Source organism: Diachasmimorpha longicaudata, chromosome 11, assembly GCF_034640455.1.
Source record: "Diachasmimorpha longicaudata isolate KC_UGA_2023 chromosome 11, iyDiaLong2, whole genome shotgun sequence".
Taxonomy (NCBI): Eukaryota; Metazoa; Arthropoda; class Insecta; order Hymenoptera; family Braconidae; genus Diachasmimorpha; species Diachasmimorpha longicaudata.
Genome location: NC_087235.1, coordinates 3,538,206 through 3,561,957, shown reverse-complemented (window position 1 = coordinate 3,561,957; position 23,752 = coordinate 3,538,206). Strand labels below are relative to the sequence as shown.

The following is a 23,752-nucleotide window of genomic DNA, read 5'->3' as shown; positions in this document are numbered from 1 at the left end:
TTTCCCCAGAATAAAATCCACAATTTCAAGTTTTAATACTTTTTTTAATCTCATCACTCAAAAAATACATTGCCGCGTAGTATTACAAGAAAAATTCACTTAAAAAAATAAAATCAACTAAGAGAATTTTACGCGAAATTATTATCGTAATTGTCATGTGAAAAAAAGAATCATTTCATCTCGAGCTCTTAAATTCTATAATTTTCACGAATAATTATCTTATAGCTTTATTACATTATTTTTATCGACATTTATATCGCACTCTATCTCTAGAGATTACCACATCACTCTTCAATTGAGTTTTTTAAATTTATTTTTCCCGTTTTCTTTAAATTACTTCATCTTTATTTTCATCGAGATACTGCCATTTAAACACATCCTATACACTACTGTTTGTGAACAATTGCAATTCACGAAAAATTACTTCAAGATCTAATCTTTACAATTATTGAACAATTTCCATAGGCATGATTATTATTTTACAATCTTCTGTCTCATAATACACAATTAAAAAATAATATCAATGATTCCCATTTTCTTGCCACAGTTCAACAATCAAATAGTCAAATGTGAAAGAATCCGGGCAATCAGAACCTTCATAATTTATGCTTATTTAATTAATTAAATTAATACTAATTAATGGAGCTCTAAAAATAATGATTCTCGGTCGATCTCTTCAGGGCCCTTATCGGTCGATGCATTACGCAAAAAAAGAAACGTGTCTAGTTGGATTTCGTGGTGTTTGACGAATCAATAGTATATAAAAAAAAAATTCAGTGACTCTCGTGAGAACCACATAATTAAATAAAGGTACACCATATAAGTTTGATAGTTTTTCAACTGATAAAGTAAAGGTGGAAAAATTGACGCTTTCAAAGTAGTCGAAATTGGTTCTAAACGAGCAATTTTCCTCTCTGTTCACTGAAAATATCAATTAGGAGTTATCTCATTCCCCTCTTGGGAAACTAGTGATTGTAGGTGAAACGTCAAGAGACAGTTCATAAAACAAAGGAAATTTATCTTTTCAATTTTTCAGTGTATTGTTTCACTAATGAGGTAATTCTGAAATGGAAAAAAAAGATAAGAATCAGGAATAGTTCTTTCAGTCTTTGACAAGAGAAAAATTTCACAGGAAATCATTCTCTATACAAAACAAATCTCTTGACATTTTATTCTAAATCTCCTAGTTTGAGAAATATTCCCAAAATTATGACTTTTAACATTAGAACACTATTCTCTACCACTTGCTTGCAGAATAGAGTTTTATTCTCCGTCGGTGTCGGAGGATCGCAGCCTCCCAACTCAATGAACCAAAAGTTTAATAATTATTTCAGATCGAGTTCAACATCTGGACTATCGAGAGAGAACGGCTTGAGATCTACAATTGGAGTTTCATCGGGATCAATTTTAATCCTGATTTTGTTAGTTTCGAGTGAACGTGGAAGGGTTCTCTGAAGATCCTCTTTGAATGAATTTGGCGAAAGCGGTGAATAAGGTACGTAAATTCTGACCACGTCTGGTGAGGGTTGGTGAGGTGTAGCACGAGGGGTTGGAAGCCCTCCACTGCCCGATGAACCAACAGACATATTGCTCTGAGTATCCAAACTATTGTCGAGTGCTTGCGATCGTGTCGCTGAACTGAAAACTGATAAATCTGCCGTTGAAGTGACAGAAGTGTCGGCTAGAGAGCGGCGTGAGCCGTGGGGGGAAGTACCATCGTCGATACTTGGATCGAAAGAGAATTTACTGCCCCCCAAGTCACTACCACTGGGGATTGGACTGTTGCGCGTCTCCTCAGTCACTGCTAGCTCTCTTCGCTGTGTCACTGATTCTCGAAGTACCAATTGAGCCTCGGAAAATTCTTCCGCTCTTCGGCCGACCTGGAAAATATTTTTTGTTATGTCAATGTGTCTGGATGGAGATCGAAAAAGAAACAAAAATCCTTTGATCCGTTGTCTATCCGAATTTTTAGAATTTTTTCCTCCAACAATTTCTAATTCTTACGTACGAGACTAGTTCATCAACCTAATCAACGCACTGCTGAGGCATTAACTCAATAAAAAAATTACCTTGCTAGTGAAAGACGGTTCTTTGAATGTTCCGAAGGGAAATCGTGGTAATTCTTGAGCCAATGGCCCGCCAGGATAATCCAGTTTAGCACGTTTGAGTTCTTCCTGATTTCTTTCCATAGCACTGATCACAGTATCATCATCATACCGAAAATCCTTCTCCAATTTAATCTGAAGGTAATTGCAAAATTCATCCAGTCCCTCCAACGGTAGCAAATAGCGTTTGTGCAATTTCATTATTGTGTACGCCATTGCGGATAAAATACGATCCCCATCCAGCAGGAAAACATCCCAAATTCTCAGTCCAAGACTGACTGGTGTTCTCTCTTGGAAAACAACGAAAAACCACTTGAGTGCATACAGGATGGAGTCACAGCCATACTTGTCCAGTTTTCGCTTTAATTTGGGAAGGAATTTCGTCATTATTTTGTCGTGATGTTCGATGAAACGATTTAGCTTTGGAAATCCATCGATGTAAAATCCTACAATTGCAATGTTCGTAGATTAGTTATTATGGGCAGTTTCATTCAGAATGGACACAAAGCAGTTGTAATTCGTTAGATGTCAAAATTCAAAATAAAAATGAAAACAAACAAAAAATGGAGAAGATCCAAGTCGTTTCTAATTTGACAATTTTTCGAATAAGTAACGATTGTATTAAATAATTATGCGCGGTATTAATTATATATTAGTACGAAGTACACTATAAAATTGGCACTAGAAACTTCACATCAAATTAAATAAAATTTTGCAATTATTTATACAAGACTATTATATTGTTAACATGAGATTCGTAAAATAGTTGCGTTAAGAAAATTACAAGAATCACTTGGATCTCCTTATTAGACGAAAAGGTTTAGAAATGGTTTGTCCAGTCGATAATTAGCAAATTCCAGAATATAAAATCATCCAAACCATGCATGCAGTACTTCTTATCTGCAAGGAGCACAGAGAGTCCCCAGAACGCATCCTCCTCGTCCATATAGAGCAATAGCAGGCCTGCTAATACAGACATTCCTTGACAATAACCTACTTCCATATTGTACATACTGTAGGCTGCCAATACGTAGAACATTGACCTCTGCTTGATGCTATATCTTTCCCTGATGACAGAAAAAGAAAATACTTATTAGTTATTAAATTATCATAGCTAATTCATTGCATTAGCTGGTAGATGAGGAGCATGGAAGGGATCTTGACCCGTTATTATTAAAACACATTCAGGCTCATTTACTACGCTGCACGAAACTACATATCAGATTAACTTTTGGATCAATAACTATATTCTGGCTCTGGAACTACTTATTTTCCAAGGCAATTCATGATCATGTTTACGATAGGACTAACCAAACTTATGGCTCATAAAAAAGGATTTTAGTCTTTCCAGAGATTTCTATGAAATAAGACGTCATGGTCTTCCACTTGACCACCAAGTGCATGAAATTGTTCCTAATCGCGACATTGTTGTGCATAAATCAATACGTAAATAGGAGCTACTTTTAAAAAAACCATAATATCCATACCTATAATCAATATGATCTCTGTATTGTCTGGCAACATCAGCATCGATCTGTCGTATCTCAGTGGACCACTGTCTAGCAAGACTAAGCATCTCTTCATATTTTCCAGGGTGTTCTTGTTTCAACGTTTGAATGCCAAGTAGTAGAGCCCAAACTTGACCCCTGAACCTGTCAGGTATACCCTTGTAAATTCTCCTCCTCAATTTCTCCTTAGTCGCTGGGCTGTCCCAGTGTTTTGTCATTTTCTCCCATTTCTTGACTCTCTCCATCTCGATATGGTGCATTTTAATTTCGTTCGATTCATGCTTACGTGGTAACCGTTTATCACTAGGACAAGAGAAAATTAAGAATTTTACGAATATAATGTGCAATATATTTTCATTTTCTTATTATCTATATTCATCAGTTCTGAATAATCCATTCCTCTTATCAAGAAAGTGTGTCACAGTAAGAGCTCAACAAATATTTGAATATAATCTCCGAGACCCCATTATTATTCATGAATTCCATTTTGGGCCCAATTTCTCCATGAAAGGACATTCCAAGAATCCCGTTAAACCTTAATATTTGGCGCTCTTTCTACTGACCCTCTCAACACGAAAAACGTGTGCCTTTTATCCTCATGAACAATTTCCAATTCCAAACAATATTGTTAATAACAATAATATATAAAATAAAATGTTGATGAATGTTCCATGTGTCGAGCAATAACCAGTGAAGAAACATGTCAAGTACTCACTGAATGAATCCATATCTGTCAGTTGTATGATAAACCTCATATCCAGGATCCTCCCATGAATCAATCTGTGCACCAGGCTCTCTCCCACGATCGTAATTACTGAAAATTCTGTCCCGCTCAGCAGCGGATCGTTTCAACAACTCTTCTTCATTCATTCCACGACAGGATGGTATATTCTCAAGCATACCTCCTCGTTATCCCACCAATTGCACCACCTTCACTTTTATCAAAATTTCCAAAATATTTAATTCTCCATTTTCCTCATGTTTCTTTCATTATCGAGTAATGTCTAAGATTATTTTCATCTCATTTGCATTGACATTCTAATACAGTTACTGACACACTGAAACATCCGAAACAACTGATGTCAGTTGTGATTCGATGGAAAAAAAATGTAACTTACCAGTCTAGCTAGCATTCTTGACTGTACCACAGATTTTTTTTTATTATTTTCCTTTTATATTTCACTACTTTCTGGAGTATTACTCATGGTGGGAGTTTGTTTTAGGTGAAAATCACCAAACACTGCCGTTTACTGATGTAACGCAGGGTCATAGGCATATTGTTAGCTCCATTGGTATGGTAGGTAACTACTATATCGACTGTAATGAGGCGGCAAAATTCAATCTCTCTGTTGCACAATTTTGGAAGGAACATTTTCACTTTAAAAGAATGAACTGAGTGAACGGACTATCAAAAATAGAAAATTCACTGTTAATTATCTTTCTTTATTAATATGACGTTACAATAAATCTTGAGCTGCTCCAATGGCCTTGAGAATATTAGTCAACAACATTGGGAACATTCAATAAAAAAATCCTATTCTTCTTTTGAAATGAAGATTACAAAATAAAGAAATAGAGAAAGCGACTATTTCATTACAAAGAAATTTTTAAAAAATCGTTGATGAGTTCTTTGCGATTTTGAAATTTATCTAAAGCCTTGATATGAATATTCATATAAAAACAAATATTTTCATAATGAATGTGCCATAATTACAACATTGGAAATTTATCGACAAGTGAATGATAGTGATAATGAGTATTAAGTTTATGATATCAGATAAAACTCAAGATCCGCTTGCGATGCCTAGTCACGTGTTCAATGGATTTTTATTGTCACTCTCCTCATTAACATTGAGAATATTCGCCGGATGTCTAATGTTCACATTGTCCTTTTACAATGTATGATTCCCGAATTTTCAGTCACTGTTTTATTGCTCTCATTCCACATTTATACATTCGCTTCGATTAGCATATACCCATGACTTTAAGGTTAATCATTTTCTGTGCATCCACAACATCAAGTGGTCTCTTAGTTTGTGACGGCTAATTGAAGTGGAATACCTCTAGTGATTGTCTTTCGGATTTTGAATAATGTCGAAGCTCAAAGGGTTGGAGTTAATTAAAGTTCTAGTCGAAAGATCGCTCAAAGCTAAATCGTTTGATGTTACGTCTGTCGGAGGGGTGAGTACTGAAAATAAGTCATGATTAGAATAATAATTTATCGATCTGATTAGGGAAAATTCCAGGAGAAAAATACAAAATAAAATAATAGATAATTAATTATATAACAAAATAGATGAAATTTTTGTCTGCTGGGGATGGCCACTGCAAAGCAGAATTCACAGTCAGTGAGGATCAGCTAAATTCGGCTGGAACGTTACATGGAGGATGCTCAGCAACGATAATCGACTGTATATCGACCTATGCTCTGATGACAAAGGCAGGATCACCCGGAGTCTCTGTTGACCTGAACGTCTCGTAAGCATAATCTACAAAATCATCTTTCTTGAGGCTTAGACCCGCAGGGAGTTAATTCTGATCTTGAATCCAATGTCACAGATTCCTAAGAGCCGCTCTCCCAGGGGAAGTTATCTTAGTAGACGCCAAAACAATTAAAGCTGGAAAAACTCTGGCTTTCCTCGAGGTAGAAATGCTAAAGAAAGAGGGTGGAGCAATTGTAGCTCGTGGGCAGCATACAAAATTCATAGGCTCATGAACTTCAATTGTTCCTGAAATAATATGTACATTGAGAATGTACATGTGTAGAATGCAATGTAAAAATAGAGTTCAAATTATAGAAACGTCGAATAACGATTAAATTATTAATTATTAATTGAATCTACTTCAACATAATTCCAAGCCGGATTACTTGAGGGTTTTGGTCTCGTTGTCTCGTCTCTGAAGGTGGAAGTCCGGTCCTAAAAGGAATTTTGATGGTAATGATTTACCGACAGGCACATTTACCATTGTAGTTCATGCGCCACCGCTACGAAATTTTACTGCTGTAGCCGCTCCATAAACGTTAGCAATCTTTTCGATAACATTTGATATGAGCGATAAATTCAATAAATTTTGTTCTTTACTTTTGTTCCGTCGATAGCTTACCCTCCCGACCACGCTAAATTCCCCAAAAGACGGGGATTTTCAACGCCCGTCTGTTTCCCATTCTTCTCTCCAGCTTAAGGCCCGGTTGGAGGGATTTTTTCCAGACAAGTCCCTATGAAATTCCCTAGGAAACTGATCCAAATTGACCATTTCCAGTTTCCGAAATTACGACCGGGTTATTGGACGAAAAAATCCAATTTTGGTCACAAAAATTGAACGTTTGTTTCCGATGGATCGGAAATTAGGTCTGGAAGGAGGAAAATGAGTGGAAGTATTTTTTTTTGTCATTGGAAAATCACACAAAAAAAACACCATTCTCGCCCCCTGTCCAAATTAGCACACCGTGGCACCCGGTCAATATGGCGTGGCTAACTGTCACTTGAAAAAACACTCATTATAATTATTTCAGACACTGGACACTTTTCACACCTAATTTCCGATTCATGGGATATAATGCACTATTTTTTAAAATTATTCCTGGACCAATTTGACCACTACAGTCAGCGTAAATTCGGAAAGCCGGGATTGAAGCGATCAGCTGTAGCCATATTTTTTTAGAAATACCGCTCGAATCCGTGGGATGGCGCCATCGACGATACGAAAATTCATGACGGAGGATTCATGAGTTTTGAGGATTATTGAGTGCGGTGGATCAGGGACGTATTACGATGGGGCCCCACGGGTACCAGGCGTTAGTCCGTCTCACTCCCACGCCCCATAAATTTAATAATGTAGTGATAACAATAATAATAATAATAATTGTACATAATAGTACTAATAATAATATTGAAATAGTTATGCTATTATTGTAATGAGAGGGGGTGGGGGGTTGCACCGTGTGCGGGTCCTGGAGAAATGTCTCCGCAGGGGTGGGTAAATCGACTCAGGGGGTGATTCTGAGTCGATCTGTACCTATAAATTTTGACCCCAGTTTTCCATCCTCACTACCCCATTTCCAAGGTGGCCGACGGGGTGATTAAAAAATATTTCTACAGGTGAGTGAGGATAAAAAAATGGGGTGGATTTTTATAGGTACCGATCGACTCAGAATCACCCCCTGAGTCGATTTACCCACCCCTGTGGAGACATTTTTTTTCACCCCGTCGGGCATCTTGGTAAAGGGGTAGTGAGGGTGGAAAAATGGGGTCAAAATTTATAGGTACAGATCGACTCAGAATCACCCCCTGAGTCGATTTACCCACACCTGTAGAGACTTTTTTTCACCCCGTCGGTCGGCTTGGAAATTATGGGATGAGGGTGGGAAAAAGGGGGTCGAAATTTATATGTGTATATTAGGATGGCCCATTTTTTCGGATGCCCTAATGTTTGAGAGCCTATCCCGGAAAATGATTCTTCCATTAATAGACTACCCAAGAAAATTTTCCAAAAAAAATTTAAACAAATTGTAGTGGTTGCGCGAAGCGTTTTAAGTTCAAGTAAAATGTCTGACCTACTGGCAGTTAAGGGTTATAAAAATTGGGTCGAAGCTAAATACCCTCAATGACGGTTCCGTGTCAGGTAGTAGGAATGACCGCCGGTGGTGCTTCGGGTGTCGTCCAGGTAGTACCTAAGGGGCTTTCTTCCGACATTTACGAAACATCAAAAATCAATTTAGAATTAAACTATTTTTACGATTCAAATTTTGTTGAAATTTCTGTCAATTGATCAAATTAACAATGTCTATTTTGTAATAAAAATATAAATGATTGAGAGATCTTCATATTCGAAATGAAATTATATGCCATAACCAGCTTAAGGGGTTATTCTCATGTGAGCATTTCAAAAAATCGATTTTTTTTTTTTTTAATATTTTGACAGTAAAACCTATTGAAAACATGCTGTGAAAAATTCAGACCGAAATTCATAGTATTTGATAAGTTACAGCTCATAGTAGCCGACGCGTCGTAAGCGATTGTCTACCAGGCTTTAAACTTTAAACGCGTTTTTCTCGAATCATCATTTTCTGAAACGGTCAAGGTCCTACAAGAAAAAGTATTCAACCGATTGCTTTAAAATTTACATATGTTGTTCTACTCATTTATAGTTATCGTCCCTACCACAATTGTTTATTTTCGACAATATCTTCATATTTTTTTTAAACGATTTGTAACGAAAAAGAACGAGATTTTCGTGATTTTTTTTTTGAAGTTCGATATTTTTTTTTGTTTTCAATGAAATTGATTATATTTGGTAGGGACGATAGCCACAGATCTACTGAATAATAATCCATTCGATTTTTTTATCTCAGACAACATGAACAGCCGTTATCATCTTGACCAGTGAACTACCTTTTTTGGTTGGGGACTACTTTGACTTAAAAAAAATATATGTTAAAAACGTAAAAAACGCCAAAAAAAAATTTTTTCGTATATTTCAAAATACAAATAAAAATATATTAAAAAATCAACATGATTGAAGGTTGTTGTCGCATAAAAAAAAAATTCCGAAAAAGTGGTAAAATATAGGCGTTCACATGAGAATAACCCCTTAAGGGGGAGCCTGCTTTAGAGGCTTCAAAAAATCGATTTTTTTTTTTTTGCGTAAATCACTTCCTAAACTATCCAAGAATATGTTGCCAAAATTTCAGACCACGGGTCGGGAGTGCGGGGGCGGGGGGGATGTACGCAAAACTGCAATGTACTTTTCCCACCCTTACCAACCCTTTCTAAAATGATGGCATGCGGTCATAAAATAAAAAATTCGACCCCCATATACACATTTAAATTTCTACCCAATTTGCCCACCCTCATCACATAATTTCCAAGCCGACCGACGGGGTGAAAAAAAATGTCTCTACAGGGATGGGTAAATCGACTCAGGGGATGATTCTGAGTCGATCTGTACCTATAAGTTTTGACCCCATTTTTCCACCCTCACTACCCCTTTACCAAGATGCCCGACGGGGTGAAAAAAAATGTCTCTACAGGGGTGGGTAAATTGACTCAGGGGGTGATTCTGAGTCGATCTGTACCTATACATTTTGACCTCATTTTTCCACCCTCACTACCCCTTTACCAAGATGCCCGACGGGGTGAAAAAAAATGTCTCCACAGGGGTGGGTAAATCGACTCAGGGGGTGTTTCTGAGTCGATCTGTACCTATAAATTTTGACCCCATTTTTCCACCCTCACTACCCCTTTACCAAGATGCCCGACGGGGTGAAAAAAAATGTCTCCACAGGGGTGGGTCAATCGACTCAGGGGGTGATTCTGAGTCGATCTGTACCTATAAAAATCCACCCCATTTTTTTATCCTTACTCACCTGTAGAAATATTTTTTAATCACCCCGTCGGCCACCTTGGAAATGGGGTAGTGAGGATGGAAAAATGGTGTCAAAATTTATAGGTAAAGATCGACTCAGAATCACCCCCTGAGTCGATTTACCCACCCCTGTAGAGACATTTTTTTTCACCCCGTCGGTCGGCTTGGAAATTATGGGATGAGGGTGGGAAAAATGGGGTCGAAATTTATATGTGCATATGGGGGTCGAATTTTTTATTTTATGACCGCATTACATCATTGTGGAAAGGGTTGGTAAGGGTGGGTAGTACATTGCAGTTTTGCGTACATCCCCCCTCCCACTCCCGCCCCGTGGTCTGGCTATAAACCCCCATTCAACCTCCGCGGCATACCCCATGGAATTTTCAAGTGAAAAAAAAAATGAAAAAATTTTTAGGGGCCCTCCAAAACTCCTTCTTTGATGTCGCCCTGATTTTCAGCGAATGCCGTAGTTACCGACAGGGCATCGCGTGAGATCAAGCTTCTGGGTTTGACCGCGAAGTGAGAGGGCGTAAAGTCGCCAATTGTAAAAAAATTCCCTCCATCCGGGCCTTAACTCGAAAAAGTGGTTCTTTCTATTCCATGCGCATGGAATCCGTCATAACAGAGTAAATATAGTTATGTAGTAGTGGGGGATTTGTAAAGAAGAAAGAGGAAAACTGGCGGGCAGTCCCGTGTGGGCGACGTTTCGAGGCCGCCCCTCAGTCCCAGTTGATGGAGCTCAAACGACATTCAGACAAAGAGACGATCTGCTATTCGTAATTCAATCTCTCAAAATAATTTTAAAAAGTGCAATAATTATTATTTTCTACTTCGCCCTGAGTTACTTGGTAACCACGAAGAAGCTCCAGGTTTCCTCAGAAACCATCTGTTGCGCCGTTCCTGGGAAACAACTAGTGCTATTGGTGTTTTGTGGTTGACATGCTCAGCTCGTGACAATCATGAAGAGAAAATCGGCTGCTGTACTGAGATTATTTACCAAGCAATAAAACCCTCAGCTTCATTGCAATCCAGAAGTATCATCTAGATCCGTAAAGATGAAAATAAGAAGTGTAAACACTGTTCGTCTTCTTCATAAGACTTAATGAAGTTTTAAGTACAAACGAGAAAAAAAAAGTTGTTCGACAATGAAATTAACTCCATAACACAAACAGTCGTTCTTCATTGATTGGCGGATGAGTAATTCCCGAGTTATTACTCGCATGTAACTCAAGAGACGACAAGAAATGAATACTTTCGTTATTCAGCTGTACTCATAACTTTTTGCCTTGAAAAAAAAAAAATCCACTCAACTGATATCAGACGACTTCTCTTCTCATCGAAAGAGCCATTGTCCTCTGTCAAACTCACTGAACCGATCAAAAATTGGATACAATGGAGGTGAAGCCGATTCCAAAGCCTCGATCAACATTGAACAGTCAGCCTGTGCCAGCTCCACGAACTCACTTTCCCCCACCGACGGTCCCTCGTTCAACAAGTCCCTCTTTATCCACAACATCCGAAAAAAGCGATGGAAAATCATCATCGGAGTCCCGGGGCTCGAGCTCCGAGAAATCTCTGTTCCGGAGTTTTGGAAGTTCTTCGAGACAGCTGAAAGAAGAAATATCAGAGAAGATGACAGTGAAGGGTCGAGCAGTGATATCGAGTACGAGAAACGCGAGTATTCGTCTGGAGAAATCAGTGAAGAGTCTCTTAACACGTAGACTGACATCAAGCAACGATCAAGATTCCACTGATGGTACCAAAAATAAAGACGAAGAGAGATGCGTGTCAATGCCAGTGTGCGACGATATTTTCAGTTCAATCTCGTTCTACAGCCCCTTACAATCAAATTTAAAGTCCATGAGGAACGAAGAAGACCTCACCGAAGCCCGATACAGTCCACCCCCGCCTGTATACCCACCTCCACCACTTCCGGATGAATCCATATACGACGAACTGCAGTCTGTGACATCCGGTGGCAGTAGTAGATATGACACCCTCAGTTCCACAGTCTCGGATCGTCTTCGCGAGGATTCTGATGGCTTTGGCTTAGTGAATATCTCAGAGAACTGTAAAAGTGACTCGGACCAGAGTTTGGATCTCTCTGAAGCACCTGCAGACGTCGTTAAACGACTGTCAAGGTCAGACTCATGGACTTTTTACCATTCAACACCTGAGAAAGGTCCGGTCGACCGAGTTGTGGAGAAAAATGTGAGAGAGCTCAACGTAGAATCGAAAGAAACCGAGAATCACGATATCGGGAGAAAGGAATGCGAGGAATCGAAAGAACCCGAAGTGTTGACACCTCTCACCCCGGCTATAAGTGTTCTCTCAATCAGAAATTCGTTGTACGAAAATTGGACACCAAGAGATGTCAGGGAAGATGACAGCAACGTGAGCAGCAAATCTGTCCTCTTTGAATTCGATCCATTTGCCAAAAGCGATGAAAATACTTATGGGAATTATGAGAACAATGATTTGATGCTTTTGGAGGCACTGTTAGCCACTAGTGAGCCACCGAGTAGCGATGGGAGTTTGGCGGATCTTCAAGAGCAGGAGACTGAATCTGATGAACATGAGAACGAGGAGAAATGTTTTGCGCCTCCGGCCGTTCCTAGACGTTACGATTCTCTGCCTAAGCATGAGTACGATGAGGTGGAGATAGTGGAGGTACCGCAGGTGTCCGGAAAAGTGAGTAAGAGCCCTGCACTCCTGCCCAAGCTGGCGAATTTAGCAAAGAAGAAACAGCCAGCTGTCCCGCCCAGAAAATCACAGGCTGAAAACACCCAAACGACTTCAGGCACTTTGGAAACGCCTGTCAAATCTCCAACCGATAAGATATCATCAGTTATGCAGAAATTTAGTGTTCATGTTAGACCAAATGTCATGAACTTCATGAAAAATAAAAAATTACTGCGTGTCCGGGGCGACAGTGAGAAGAGAAAGGAAAGTGAAGGATTGAAGATGAGAAGGCCCGTTATCGAGGATCCAGTGGTCCCTGTTTGTCACAGAGGCATGGTTTATCGACCTGGTGTGGGAATGGAGAGAGCTAGAGATCTTGTCGTACGAGCTGCTGTCTTGAGTGACCAGAAAATTACTTTTTACGCTGATAAAGCAATGACCACGGTCAAAGAAACACTGCCACTTGATAGCATCCAAAGTGTACATCTTCTCCAGGATGTCAAGTGAGTTTAATCGAAATAATTAGAGGAGTTATTGAAGTGGGAATGGATCTGCGTTGTTGGGTTTCTCTTATTTTATTTCTAAATGGAAGAGTTGTTCGCGATTGAATTTAAAAAACATTTCTCTAATCTAGAGTTGTTGATGGGGAAACAGTGCACTGTATAGCGGTGAGCACCGATGGAAAGCCGAGTATTCACGTGTTCTATGCAAAAAGCATAACAGAGAGGCGAATTTGGGCGCAAAGAATTTTGGAAGCCCTCACTCCCGTTTTTCCGATAAAATATACGTCGGACTTGACTCGAGCTGGATGGGCTTATCTCAAGGTAGGAACTGATATTCACCATAAATATGGAAAAACAATCTTCTGCCCACAAGCCTTCTCCCGTTATCGAGTCACGAAGATAGTAGTTCTGAATTTAGAACACTCCTCAATTGAAAGGCGAAGCTCATAGATTCCCCTAGTGCGTCTGCTTGGAAAAACATTGAATAAACTCCAGCCGAACACTGAACATTACGAGTATTTTTAACAATGATAATTGAGGTCAGTTTGAAAGGGAGGCGAAGTGGAACGATTTATCTTTCCCCAACCTCAAGGTCGTCATTTGTCGCCAAACCTATTTTAATGAGTATTTATCCTTTTTTCTCTTATTATCTCATTTTTATTCAACTTCTTTAGCTTAACTCTTCGCCGATGTGACCCTTCGATCACTCGCAATGAATACTCGCTTCTAACGAATGGAAAAATTATCCCACCAATACGTAATTGAAACTGCCCTGTTCTTACTTTACATTTCTGTCGTTTCGTTATAGTATTTATCAATGACCAATATGTATTCGATGTGAAAATGAGTCAACGACTGACCTTCACGCGTTTGCAATTGACCTCAATGTTAAAACTGTTCAAACAGTGTAGGGAGTACTCTCGATAATTTTGCGAATTTTTCAGGAAGGAGTATCAGGCTCCTGGTTCTCAGCCTGGATTCTACTGCAGCAGCGAACCCTAATCTACACCCGTGCATTCAGCCCAGTAGAATTCGAAACCCTGGATCTGAGGAAAGCTCGATGTATTTGTAAGTTTTATCACCTGAAAGCGCCCCGATTAATTTCCACCAATCGATAACTATTGAGCCAACACTGATAACAATTGAACTGGGTTCTAATAGGACCGAGAAAAATAAAGCTGTAGTTGTTATGAATCATTCCCGTAAGTTGATGCGTTACACTTGTGATAGCGATTTCGCAACCACACTCATTTGAACTAACACGAATGAAGCGCACCGGACACTCAGTCACTCGATATTACTCTATATCCATTATAGCCATTGAATTACTGCCCTCAGATGTAATCGTATTATTGGCTCATCTATTGAACAAAGGAGTTACTGAAAGTGGGAAAATTAGAAAGTAATACATCATAATTATGAAAATTTGACAAAATCGTCCACTCGAGCTAGTGAATTTCCGATCTATTGCCCGGGGGTGAGGGTCAACCGTTGACTCATTTGGCATGAAATATCTCATTACAATCCCAGGAATGTGAAATGACAAAATCGTCGAATTGAATGACCATTCATCATTCCATCAATTTCAGTTCGCTTGAATCATCTGAATTTTTTTTCATTAAATAAGACAATGATTCATGATAACCCATGATTTATTCAGTGCTGAGGGACCAGGAAGGGCCAATTTCCAGCTCCGGTAACATTCCTGTGGTTGTTATTGATGGGGGGCGTGCAGCTCTCCATTTAACGGCTCCAGGAAACAGAGAAGTTCCTGCCTGGAGACATGCCCTTTATCAGGCTGCTACCACCTGTGGGCCTGCTCTTCATGAGCAACAGCTTACTCAAGAGAACGTGCCTGTTATCATCGACAAGTGCATCAATTTCATCTATGCACACGGTAAAAATAACTTCAGAGCTTGTGGAAATGGATAACTCAATTTAATTGAATAGATGAATCATAATTTCATGTGTACGGGGATAAATCTGCGATCAAAATTACAGAAAAATTTTAACTACAAATTATAAGTTGGAATGAATTCTGATGGGGGCAGTTTGTCAGGAAATTCCCACCGTAATTTTATCTATTTAAAAGATGAATTTTTATATCTATAGGAATAATGTCTGAAGGAATATACAGAAAGGGTGGGTCAAGCAGTGCAGTAGTTCGACTACTGGAAACATTCCGAAAAGATGCGTGGGCAACGCAAATCACTCGAGGGTCATATTCTGAGCACGACGTGGCAACTGTACTCCGCAGATTCCTTCGAGATTTGCCAGATCCACTCCTGCCCGCTAGTATTCACGATCCCCTCTGCAGAGCCATCGGTAAGACAACCTCTCAACCACCCTAAACACATACCATTATTATTTATTTAAAACAAATTCACACCGACGAGCTAAGTAAATTCAATGGGTTAATAAACGATCGTTGAACCCCACTCCGTCTGTTTTCTCGGCTACATGCTCCCTCGGAGGTCAGCCGGTGATGATTCATCCCATTTAGTGGGACTCTCACCTATTGCGATGACGAATAAGGTTTTTTTTAGTATGGATCGAAAGAACAAAGGGCCAAATTGTGGATTTTTATGATAATTTATCTAGTTTTTCGAACAAAAAATTTAATACTTAAAAGATTAAGTGTTAGTTTTTTTACTGAACACTTATATTTCTCTTGAAATTCCGAGGGAAAAATTAATTTACTTAATCTTTTCAAAAAAGGGAATTATTTAAGTTGTCGCAAAATTAAATTCATTCCAGAGTGGATATTTGCAGAAACGTTTGGCTTATCATCTTCACTATTCCACCCGAATATTCTATGACTCTCGATGATGTCCCCCGACAATCAACGTCTTTTCTTTACTTTCAGACATTTGTGGTGACGAGGAGCGTGCAACCGCTTACAGGACAATACTTTTTCCTGTTTTAAATCGTGTGTCTGGTTCAACATTGAGGCGGATATTAGCACATTTGCATTTTTTGAGTCAGCAGAGTTCCAAGAATTTGATGACAGTAGAGAATATATCTGCGGTGTGGGGCCCGACCTTAATGCACGCTGGCGGAAAAAGTGCTGAAGAGTGGAATAGATCTGAAACGATAGTTGTTGGCGATTTGATTCGACTTTATCCCAAGTTGTATCAACTATCAGCTGCAGATTTGATAAAAGAGGCCAAGATCCTTGAAGTTTTGGAACGTCATCATGCGTCCAATAATGGCATGCGAAGTGCTCCTTCTGGGGACTTGAAAATCTGGATTTATTTATTTGAAAAGGAGGGCGAGTGTTGCAATGTCACGATTGGGCCTCAGAAAACAGCTTCAGACATTTGCAAGGAATTGGCAGGAAAAACTAAAATTCCAGCGCATGAATTGTCACTGGACGAATCTATTCTTGATGGAACTCTTCAGAGACCACTTCATCATGCTGAGAAGGTTCTTGAGGTGGTGGTCAGGTGGGGCTATTGCGATCCAGAGGATAGGAAGGATAATATACTTATTCTGAAGAAAAATAGTCTCTACAGGGATATCGTTCCGAGGGTAAGTTTCTCGTTGCAATTCATTTATCTATGCGTAAGTGGAGAGTTTGACAGTCCATGAATCCCCTTATTCCCGAAGGTATTATTTATCTATTAATATTTATTGAATAATAATCTAATTTATTTTTGGCTTGGATGGATTAATTATCACCAATATGTTTGCATACGCCGGATGATAATTGAAATAACGATGAATTTAGTAGCAAACCCATTTCAGTGTATTTCGGACTGTAAAAAACAGGATGTAATGTAATTGGCCTTCCCAGGTCAAGTCAATTTCAGTTGCATTGAGCTCACTACACACGAACTCCATTCAATCATAATTCTCCTCCTCCCCCTCCTCCTCCTCTCCTGCCTTCCCTGAATTTCATTGAAATTTTACTCACAGGAATGATGTTGTGTTGTTGCAGATAAAGCCACCCATGACGGTATCTGGTGAGCTCAAGTTCGCTGACACCAAGTCAAAATATTTCAAGAGTCACACGTTCGAGTTCAGCCAGGCGAAATTGCACTGTTATAAGGACAAGGCTTGTGCTGTCAAACTTCATGAGTGGAAGATTGAGGATATCATATGGTACTTGGGACATGAACCTAAGAGAAATCCGCAAACCGGGTAATTATATACAATGTTTGAAACGCTATTTAGCATTGTTGCTTTTGAAAATGTCACAAGAATCAAAGAAATGACCCAGTCTTTTGGCAAATCTCTCTGTCAACATTATCTTTCCACAGATGGTCAATTACGTTTATAGTGAAGAACGAAGAACGAATGAGAACTAAAGACTGTCCATTCTTCGGCTACACTCTAGCTGGTGCATCTGTAGTAGATCAATACAGATGGCTGGCTGCAATGTTATTTGGTGAACACCAGATGGATCTTTTTCCATCAGCTGTCAACTTAATGGATCCATAATATTCCATTCCTCTACCGTTCAAGTAATTCTTGTACCTCATAAGTGAATTTATTGCCACTTATTTTATTAGAAATTTTTTAGAGTATATTATATACACATATATATATATATTTTTACAATACAATCATGTTTTTGCCTGGAGAGAGGTGTTTTTCACGTATTCAAATTCTGTATGGATTTTATACAGAGCTCAATTGAAGTTCATTGAGAACACCAAAGATTGTTTTTTTATCAAAAAAGATTGTCTGTGATTGGCTGAGGGATCTAAAGACGCAACAAGTATTACATTGGATTTTAGCTTGATAAAAATATACAACAATAAATGTTAGAGATTCATATTTTAATTGATTGAAGGATGTGATGGTTCAAATTGAATAAAAAAAATAAAATTACAAGTAAAAATTGTTCACTCAACATTAACTCAGCAATTCTGATCCTTGTGAACTATTTCAGATCAAATGAGTCGGTTGATCCTCCCACTCTTACAACTTTATTCGCAAATATATCTCTCAGGGTTTCTAAAATTGTTTTCACAGCTCTTTTCGAAGTTATAACTTTTTTGCTTTCTTCAACCGACTTTGAGTGGCCCCATGTCTAAAGAGTTTCTATTGTCCTCACAAATCGCAGGTAAGAGGTCATTGCGAGTTGTATCATTCATTACAGAAATTATTTAGAAATCCGTAAATCTACCAAAGTCAATCGACTCCATCCGTCAATGTACAAATCATCCTGATCTCATTTACACTTTTAATATCTAAAATACTGAGCTCACGCAGTCCTTAAATTATTCCTTGAGTGTATTGTGTCATCGATTATGTAAGTTTGGATTGTAAATAGGTCTAGGATCAAGAGCACTAGCATTCCCTGTTCTCACTTTGATGTACTCTGGCCTCTTCTCTCGGGTGCTCCAGTGGAGATACAAATACCAACCGGCAATGACGGCTCCCAAACCGTTGCAGCAGGCTGATAGAATTAGCAGAATTGTGAGAATACCTTCGACCTCAGGACAGTTGAGGTCTACGTATTTTAGTACAGGCTCAGCTGGACTCGCTATCTCGCTTTTTGGACGGCAGGCACACGTGGCGTTTCTCACACGTGCTGGAGTACACTCGAGGCCACTGAGCTTTACCAGGTGAATAATTGCAGCACTGCAGGCAAGTACACAGGTTAATGTCGCTAGTACTGATAAGAGAACACTGATAGTCTTGGTTACGGAGAGACACAGCCCTGGGCTCATTCCAGGATATTCCTTCTTGAAACAGAACAGAAGGCATATTCCGAAGCTCCCGGAGAGTAATAACTGGAATAGAATTGTTGTCATCAATAATTTGGTAGCAAATGGTTGAGATAACAGATGAATATTTTCTCATAAATATTCACGAAATATCTTTGTCGATATTTAATACAGTTCAGTACTACGCAATAAATGTTTATGACACTTCTAGATTTTTCTTATACGAGCTGTACCACGTAAAATCGGTCAATGGTTGACCTGAGTCATTCGCTCGTAAATTGAATTCGATTTTTATAGCGTACAAATGATCGGTGTTTTATCGATGGACAATTTTTTTTTACAATTCCACGGCGTTCATAACGCCGATTTCTTGAATTATGGTTACTTTTATGTGTCACATCTTATAATTCTCATACTGAGAAGAGGTGCTTCTTTAAAATAAGGAATTCAAACTCACTGGCATTCCACTCCAATATGGATTGTCGCTTAGAGGTAGGTTTGGTGACCATAGAAGTAACCAGAGGGCTAAGGAGGTCACAGCAATACCCAAAATAGTCTGCGCCGCTGCCAGGGTTCGAGCTAATTTTCGATGCCTGAGGAGAGGTGGTCTTGACTTCCTTACAACTATATAAAATAGAAAAAATATAAACCGTTTACGTCAATTGACAATTTGACCTCGAAACTCCCATGAACATTCACTTCATTTCGAATTCAGAAGATCCCTGCGTCCATCAACACTCCATCAATTAGTTAGAGTGATTGAAAATTTTCAATTATTGTCTGACATAGTCGTGAGTTAATGTCACACCCCGTTTTCGTAGCTTATTAGGAATTTATTCCTGTTAGATACAAAATAAATTAAATGTCCTGATAAATATTCACTATTCTTCGCAAATTTTTATAATTCTTTGAAACGTTATCAAACTCTTCTTAAAACTCTGGTGATGACATCTAAAAACCTCGAAATCTTTCAATAAACCTTCCGAGTTATAAGAACCAGCCATTAAACGAATTCCTTCTATTACCGTTACATCAATTTTACGACTTCCTTGAGTTTACAGAGAGAGAGAGCGAGAGATTCGCTACCTTGATAGAACGATTTTGTTGCCGTTAATAAACAGCTATTATCGTCATTTGTTAACAGTTGAAGAGTGACGTGAAGATAATTAAGAAGCATCATTAACACTTCGGCGGTCGTTGTTCGTGAGGAAAGCGTTACGCTACATCAATGCAAATTGGCACGAGCAACTTAAAAGGTCTAGACAAAATCTAAAATATAATTTTTCTTCAGCCCAAAGAGCTCTCCCCAAAATCTGATCATAAACTCCTACTTAATTCTCTCGTCGTCTCATCGTAATTTAATTAAAAATAACAATTGCTCCGTAACGAGATTTCCACTGTCACAGGTATCTCTCACAATCAGTGTTGCGCCTCGGGGTTCACCTGTTGCACATGCAACTTAGCTATCTCACGTTGAGAATCACTCATTCATCGCAACGAGATGGACAAGAGCCGACTGGGTGACCTTGTGCCATCTCCCCAACCTTTCGAATAATGGAGAAGCCGTAACGCCCACCGGATCTCTGAATTAAATCGCCAGATTTCGTTCATAAATTAAGGAGCTCTCACCATTTCCATTTCGATGCATGACAATCATACGGCTGTGTCTCAGTGAACTTCTTGTCGGTGTGTGTCTTCCGGCAATTTGTGATGCCGCCAGGTTGACAGGAACAGTCGTCGACAAACAATTAGTCATCGTCGGCGCTTTGTCGAGATCCTTATTGTCTCTTGTATGATCGGGCTCCATCCAGGCAATGTGACCTGCTGATAGCCACGAATAAATATTTATCGATTCTCTAAGCTCATCAGTGACTACGGAATTCTAGTCTGATTCATCCGAGAATTTAGAGAAATTCCCAATAATGATATGAAGACTATAAATTGATTAGTTTTAATTCAAACTGGCCTAGGTTTTCAAAATTACTTTAGTAATCTATGACCGCTAATTAAATCCCCATCGAAATGATGGCTCTCGTTAATTTCTTATTTTTTATTATTTTATTATTTTTCGATTGTTCACAGGGAAAATAAAACACGTTCTCAAAAAAGTTATACCTAACAAAATCATTAATTTCAGATTGTAAAAAAGATGTTAGGCTCGAGTTTAAATATCTAGGTCACGAATAATTGTTCGGTTATCGCCAACCAGGAAAAGTTCGACGAGAAAATTTTATTTTCCATTTTTTTTGTAAACATTTTACTGAGAAAAATTAAAAGCGGATGTTTGCGGAAAACAACACGAGCAAAATTATAAACACTACAGCTTACAGGAAATTTCACGAATATTTCACATCATTTTTACTTGAACAGAATAGAATAGAAAAAATTACGAAACCGCCACGTGAATTTTTCCAGTCGATTCCGTAATCAGTGAACTGTGAGTTCCGTAATTTTTAATGAACGTTTATCTTTGTGTGAGATTCCATAGCCAGAGACCCATGTTTCCTCGGCTTTTCAAAACTATTTCAAAAATTCCGGTGATGAAACTATATGACTCATTAAGGAGAGACAAAAAATAAAGACGGTAACAGTCGGTAAAATGACTGCTATAGTGATGAACTGTCTATAGTCAATCTACTATCATAATATGTCACAAAGGGCTATAGGGAAGGGACCAAAACGTGAAAATAATAAATAAATAAAGGCGGTAGCAATTCGGTTGGATCGTAAATGTTTTTCAGATGTTAAAAAAAATTGTGGAAATGGAAGGAAAACTCTTGCTATTCCGGTTTCTATGATCGTCCCTCACCTGTTGCTCGATTATTCCCCTGAATCTTAGACACATTACCAGCACTCGTTGCACTTGTAACTAGTGTTGTCGTGGTAGTGGCCCCGTTCTCTCGCACCTGATTCAAGTTACCCACACTCGCAGCGGATGTTACGCACGGTGGCATTGCTGACACGTCCTACGTCACACAATTCTCTCATAAAAATTTTTTCCGTCTCTCATTAGCGTACACACATTCACCGGAATTGAGGTAAACCAAATGTCACATCACCTTGTAATTATCGTAGAAACTGACGGGTCGAGTCCTACCGTTGCACTGACCAGACTGAGCCTCATCGTCCTGTTGCACCTGAGAAAAACCATTCAAACCGGCGCCGGGATGCGCGCGCATCTCCTCCGGCATTCTCTAAAACTTCCGGTGACGCTTCAATTTAATTGCATCTGAATCAATCAGATAAATAATACGTATGTGAGGAGAAAAAATCGTGACATGGGGAAAATTATGTTGAGTCTTCACATTTGACGATTACTCTGTTTTTTATTTTTTTTTTCGTTCCAAAATATCTGAAAAACCAGTGAATTGACCGGAAAACCCCGGATTTTTTGGCGGAACAAATTGATCAATTATTTAGTCCAGTTTAAATTCATTTCTTTCGCAATTTACGAAGAGGGACTCTGAATCGAGTTGTTGAACAATATCTCCGCATGCAAGAGAGATAGCGATATTTTTGTAATAACATGTCTTCTAGTACTCCATTAGCCCCACAAAAAAGGTCATAATAAAAAATTGTCTATCTCCCCTCGATTCCGAGATATTCATTAAAAACCGGTGGACAATCAAAAGTGATTCATCTCGTTTTACCACTCCGCCACTGAATTCCTCCGCGAAAATTTATTGTTTCCCAAAATAATGGAGTTTCGACTCGTTCATTAGTCACTTTGAAACGGCGAAATGGTCCGAATACGGAGAAGGATGTGTAATTGAAGATATAACGACTCATTTCCCTGTCTAACACTGTGTTTAAATAGATAGGTCACATTGTCACATTCGCATTGTACAAAGCGGTGAGACCGGCAATAAAATGCGTTTGACCTGTTCATTCATATTACACAATTCCATGTGTATTAGCACACAAACTAGTCATCTATCCGACGCTTGGACTTGGGAGGGTGAATGCCAATTATGTGAAAGTAAATGCAATAGGTACTAAAACGCAACGCGTGAGCGGTTCAGTAAACTCAATGGCACTAATGCGACAACGACGGGAATGACGCTGAAAGATCAAGTTTTTAGTCGATGAGAAAAACGATAGATGAGATTTATCATGGGTGGACATTTTAATATGCAAGAGAGATGTGAGGAGCATTCGAATTCCCGAGTGAGCATTGATATTCATGTTTTCCGGGGAGAATTAAGGAACGGGTACTAATCTGGTGATCAAGTGATACGAGAAGGTATGCTCAAGAAGTACTCACATATCCCCTGATAGATATGTCTTTGTACAATTGTCAAAATTGCCAAAAAAGTCTAAAAAGTTTCATTGAAATCAATAAAAGTATAAGGAAAATATGTTAATCAATTGATTAATTGCCATTTAAATTAATTAAATGATCGAGGGAAAAACTTACTTCGAATTCAAAATCATTAACTCTCCTGACACCTCTTTGTTATAACAATTTATTAAATACTAAAAGTGATCTACTATTTAATTAATCAGTATTGATGACTTTAGATAGAGTGAACACTGATGACTGAGTCTCGGTGGCCGTCACGGTGACAACTGAGACTTGAATTGCTTGGGAAACAGGAGACGAACCCCACCAGATCCCTCCTCCTTATGTGTATCCGTTTGCGCTTCAAAGAAGTGCCGATTCTCAGCACTTTCGATTTTTTTTTCTCCAATGACTGGCACGATTACATCACCGCCCTAATCTCAGTCAATAATGGGAATCGATTTCAATATTGAATTCATTAGTTTACATCAGAATAACGCGGAGAATCTGGTATTCGTGCGAACAGCCGAAAACTTTTTGAATGAAAACCAGATTTGTTTACCTGACTTGAGAACCACTGAGACCGGGTACTTTCACGTCGTTGAGTGTTTCAGTAGGGGAGACCACG

The 23,752-nt window shown here is 38.9% G+C and overlaps 4 protein-coding genes across 10 annotated transcripts; 2 read left to right on the top strand and 2 right to left on the bottom strand.

Moving 5' to 3' along the window:
• Positions 1-23: 23 nt before the first annotated feature.
• Positions 24-4,891, bottom strand: LOC135167286 (USP6 N-terminal-like protein). 3 transcript variants are annotated; one of them, XM_064130322.1, is made up of 6 exons: positions 4,732-4,891; positions 4,329-4,548; positions 3,593-3,916; positions 2,985-3,172; positions 2,070-2,551; positions 24-1,880 (listed from the first exon to the last, which is right to left on the bottom strand). In XM_064130322.1, the coding sequence occupies exons 2-6, from the start codon at positions 4,511-4,513 to the stop codon at positions 1,326-1,328; spliced, it is 1,734 nt and encodes a 577-aa protein (XP_063986392.1). In that variant the 5' UTR covers positions 4,514-4,548; positions 4,732-4,891; the 3' UTR covers positions 24-1,325. The 3 variants fall into 3 exon arrangements, with proteins under 3 accessions (XP_063986392.1, XP_063986393.1, XP_063986391.1); XM_064130323.1 differs by having other exon boundaries at positions 4,329-4,543; positions 4,732-4,887; XM_064130321.1 differs by having other exon boundaries at positions 4,329-4,671; positions 4,732-4,882.
• Positions 4,892-5,376: 485 nt separating this feature from the next.
• On the top strand, positions 5,377-6,695 carry LOC135167295 (acyl-coenzyme A thioesterase 13-like). The gene is made up of 3 exons (XM_064130340.1): positions 5,377-5,794; positions 5,910-6,091; positions 6,173-6,695. The coding sequence occupies exons 1-3, from the start codon at positions 5,705-5,707 to the stop codon at positions 6,327-6,329; spliced, it is 429 nt and encodes a 142-aa protein (XP_063986410.1). The 5' UTR covers positions 5,377-5,704; the 3' UTR covers positions 6,330-6,695.
• Positions 6,696-10,573: 3,878 nt separating this feature from the next.
• LOC135167278 (arf-GAP with Rho-GAP domain, ANK repeat and PH domain-containing protein 1) lies at positions 10,574-18,015 on the top strand. Its single transcript, XM_064130305.1, has 8 exons — positions 10,574-13,164; positions 13,296-13,485; positions 14,109-14,232; positions 14,825-15,061; positions 15,277-15,489; positions 16,031-16,695; positions 17,105-17,307; positions 17,427-18,015. Exons 1-8 carry the CDS (start codon positions 11,372-11,374, stop codon positions 17,605-17,607), a joined length of 3,606 nt encoding a protein of 1,201 aa, XP_063986375.1. The 5' UTR covers positions 10,574-11,371; the 3' UTR covers positions 17,608-18,015.
• LOC135167290 (sarcospan) lies at positions 17,652-22,036 on the bottom strand. 5 transcript variants are annotated; one of them, XM_064130330.1, is made up of 5 exons: positions 21,902-22,036; positions 21,652-21,808; positions 20,472-20,666; positions 19,300-19,466; positions 17,652-18,908 (listed from the first exon to the last, which is right to left on the bottom strand). In XM_064130330.1, the coding sequence occupies exons 1-5, from the start codon at positions 22,031-22,033 to the stop codon at positions 18,414-18,416; spliced, it is 1,146 nt and encodes a 381-aa protein (XP_063986400.1). In that variant the 5' UTR covers positions 22,034-22,036; the 3' UTR covers positions 17,652-18,413. The 5 variants fall into 5 exon arrangements, with proteins under 5 accessions (XP_063986400.1, XP_063986401.1, XP_063986402.1 ...); XM_064130331.1 differs by having other exon boundaries at positions 20,472-20,663; XM_064130332.1 differs by having other exon boundaries at positions 21,691-21,808.
• Between the last annotated feature and the right edge of the window lie 1,716 nt (positions 22,037-23,752).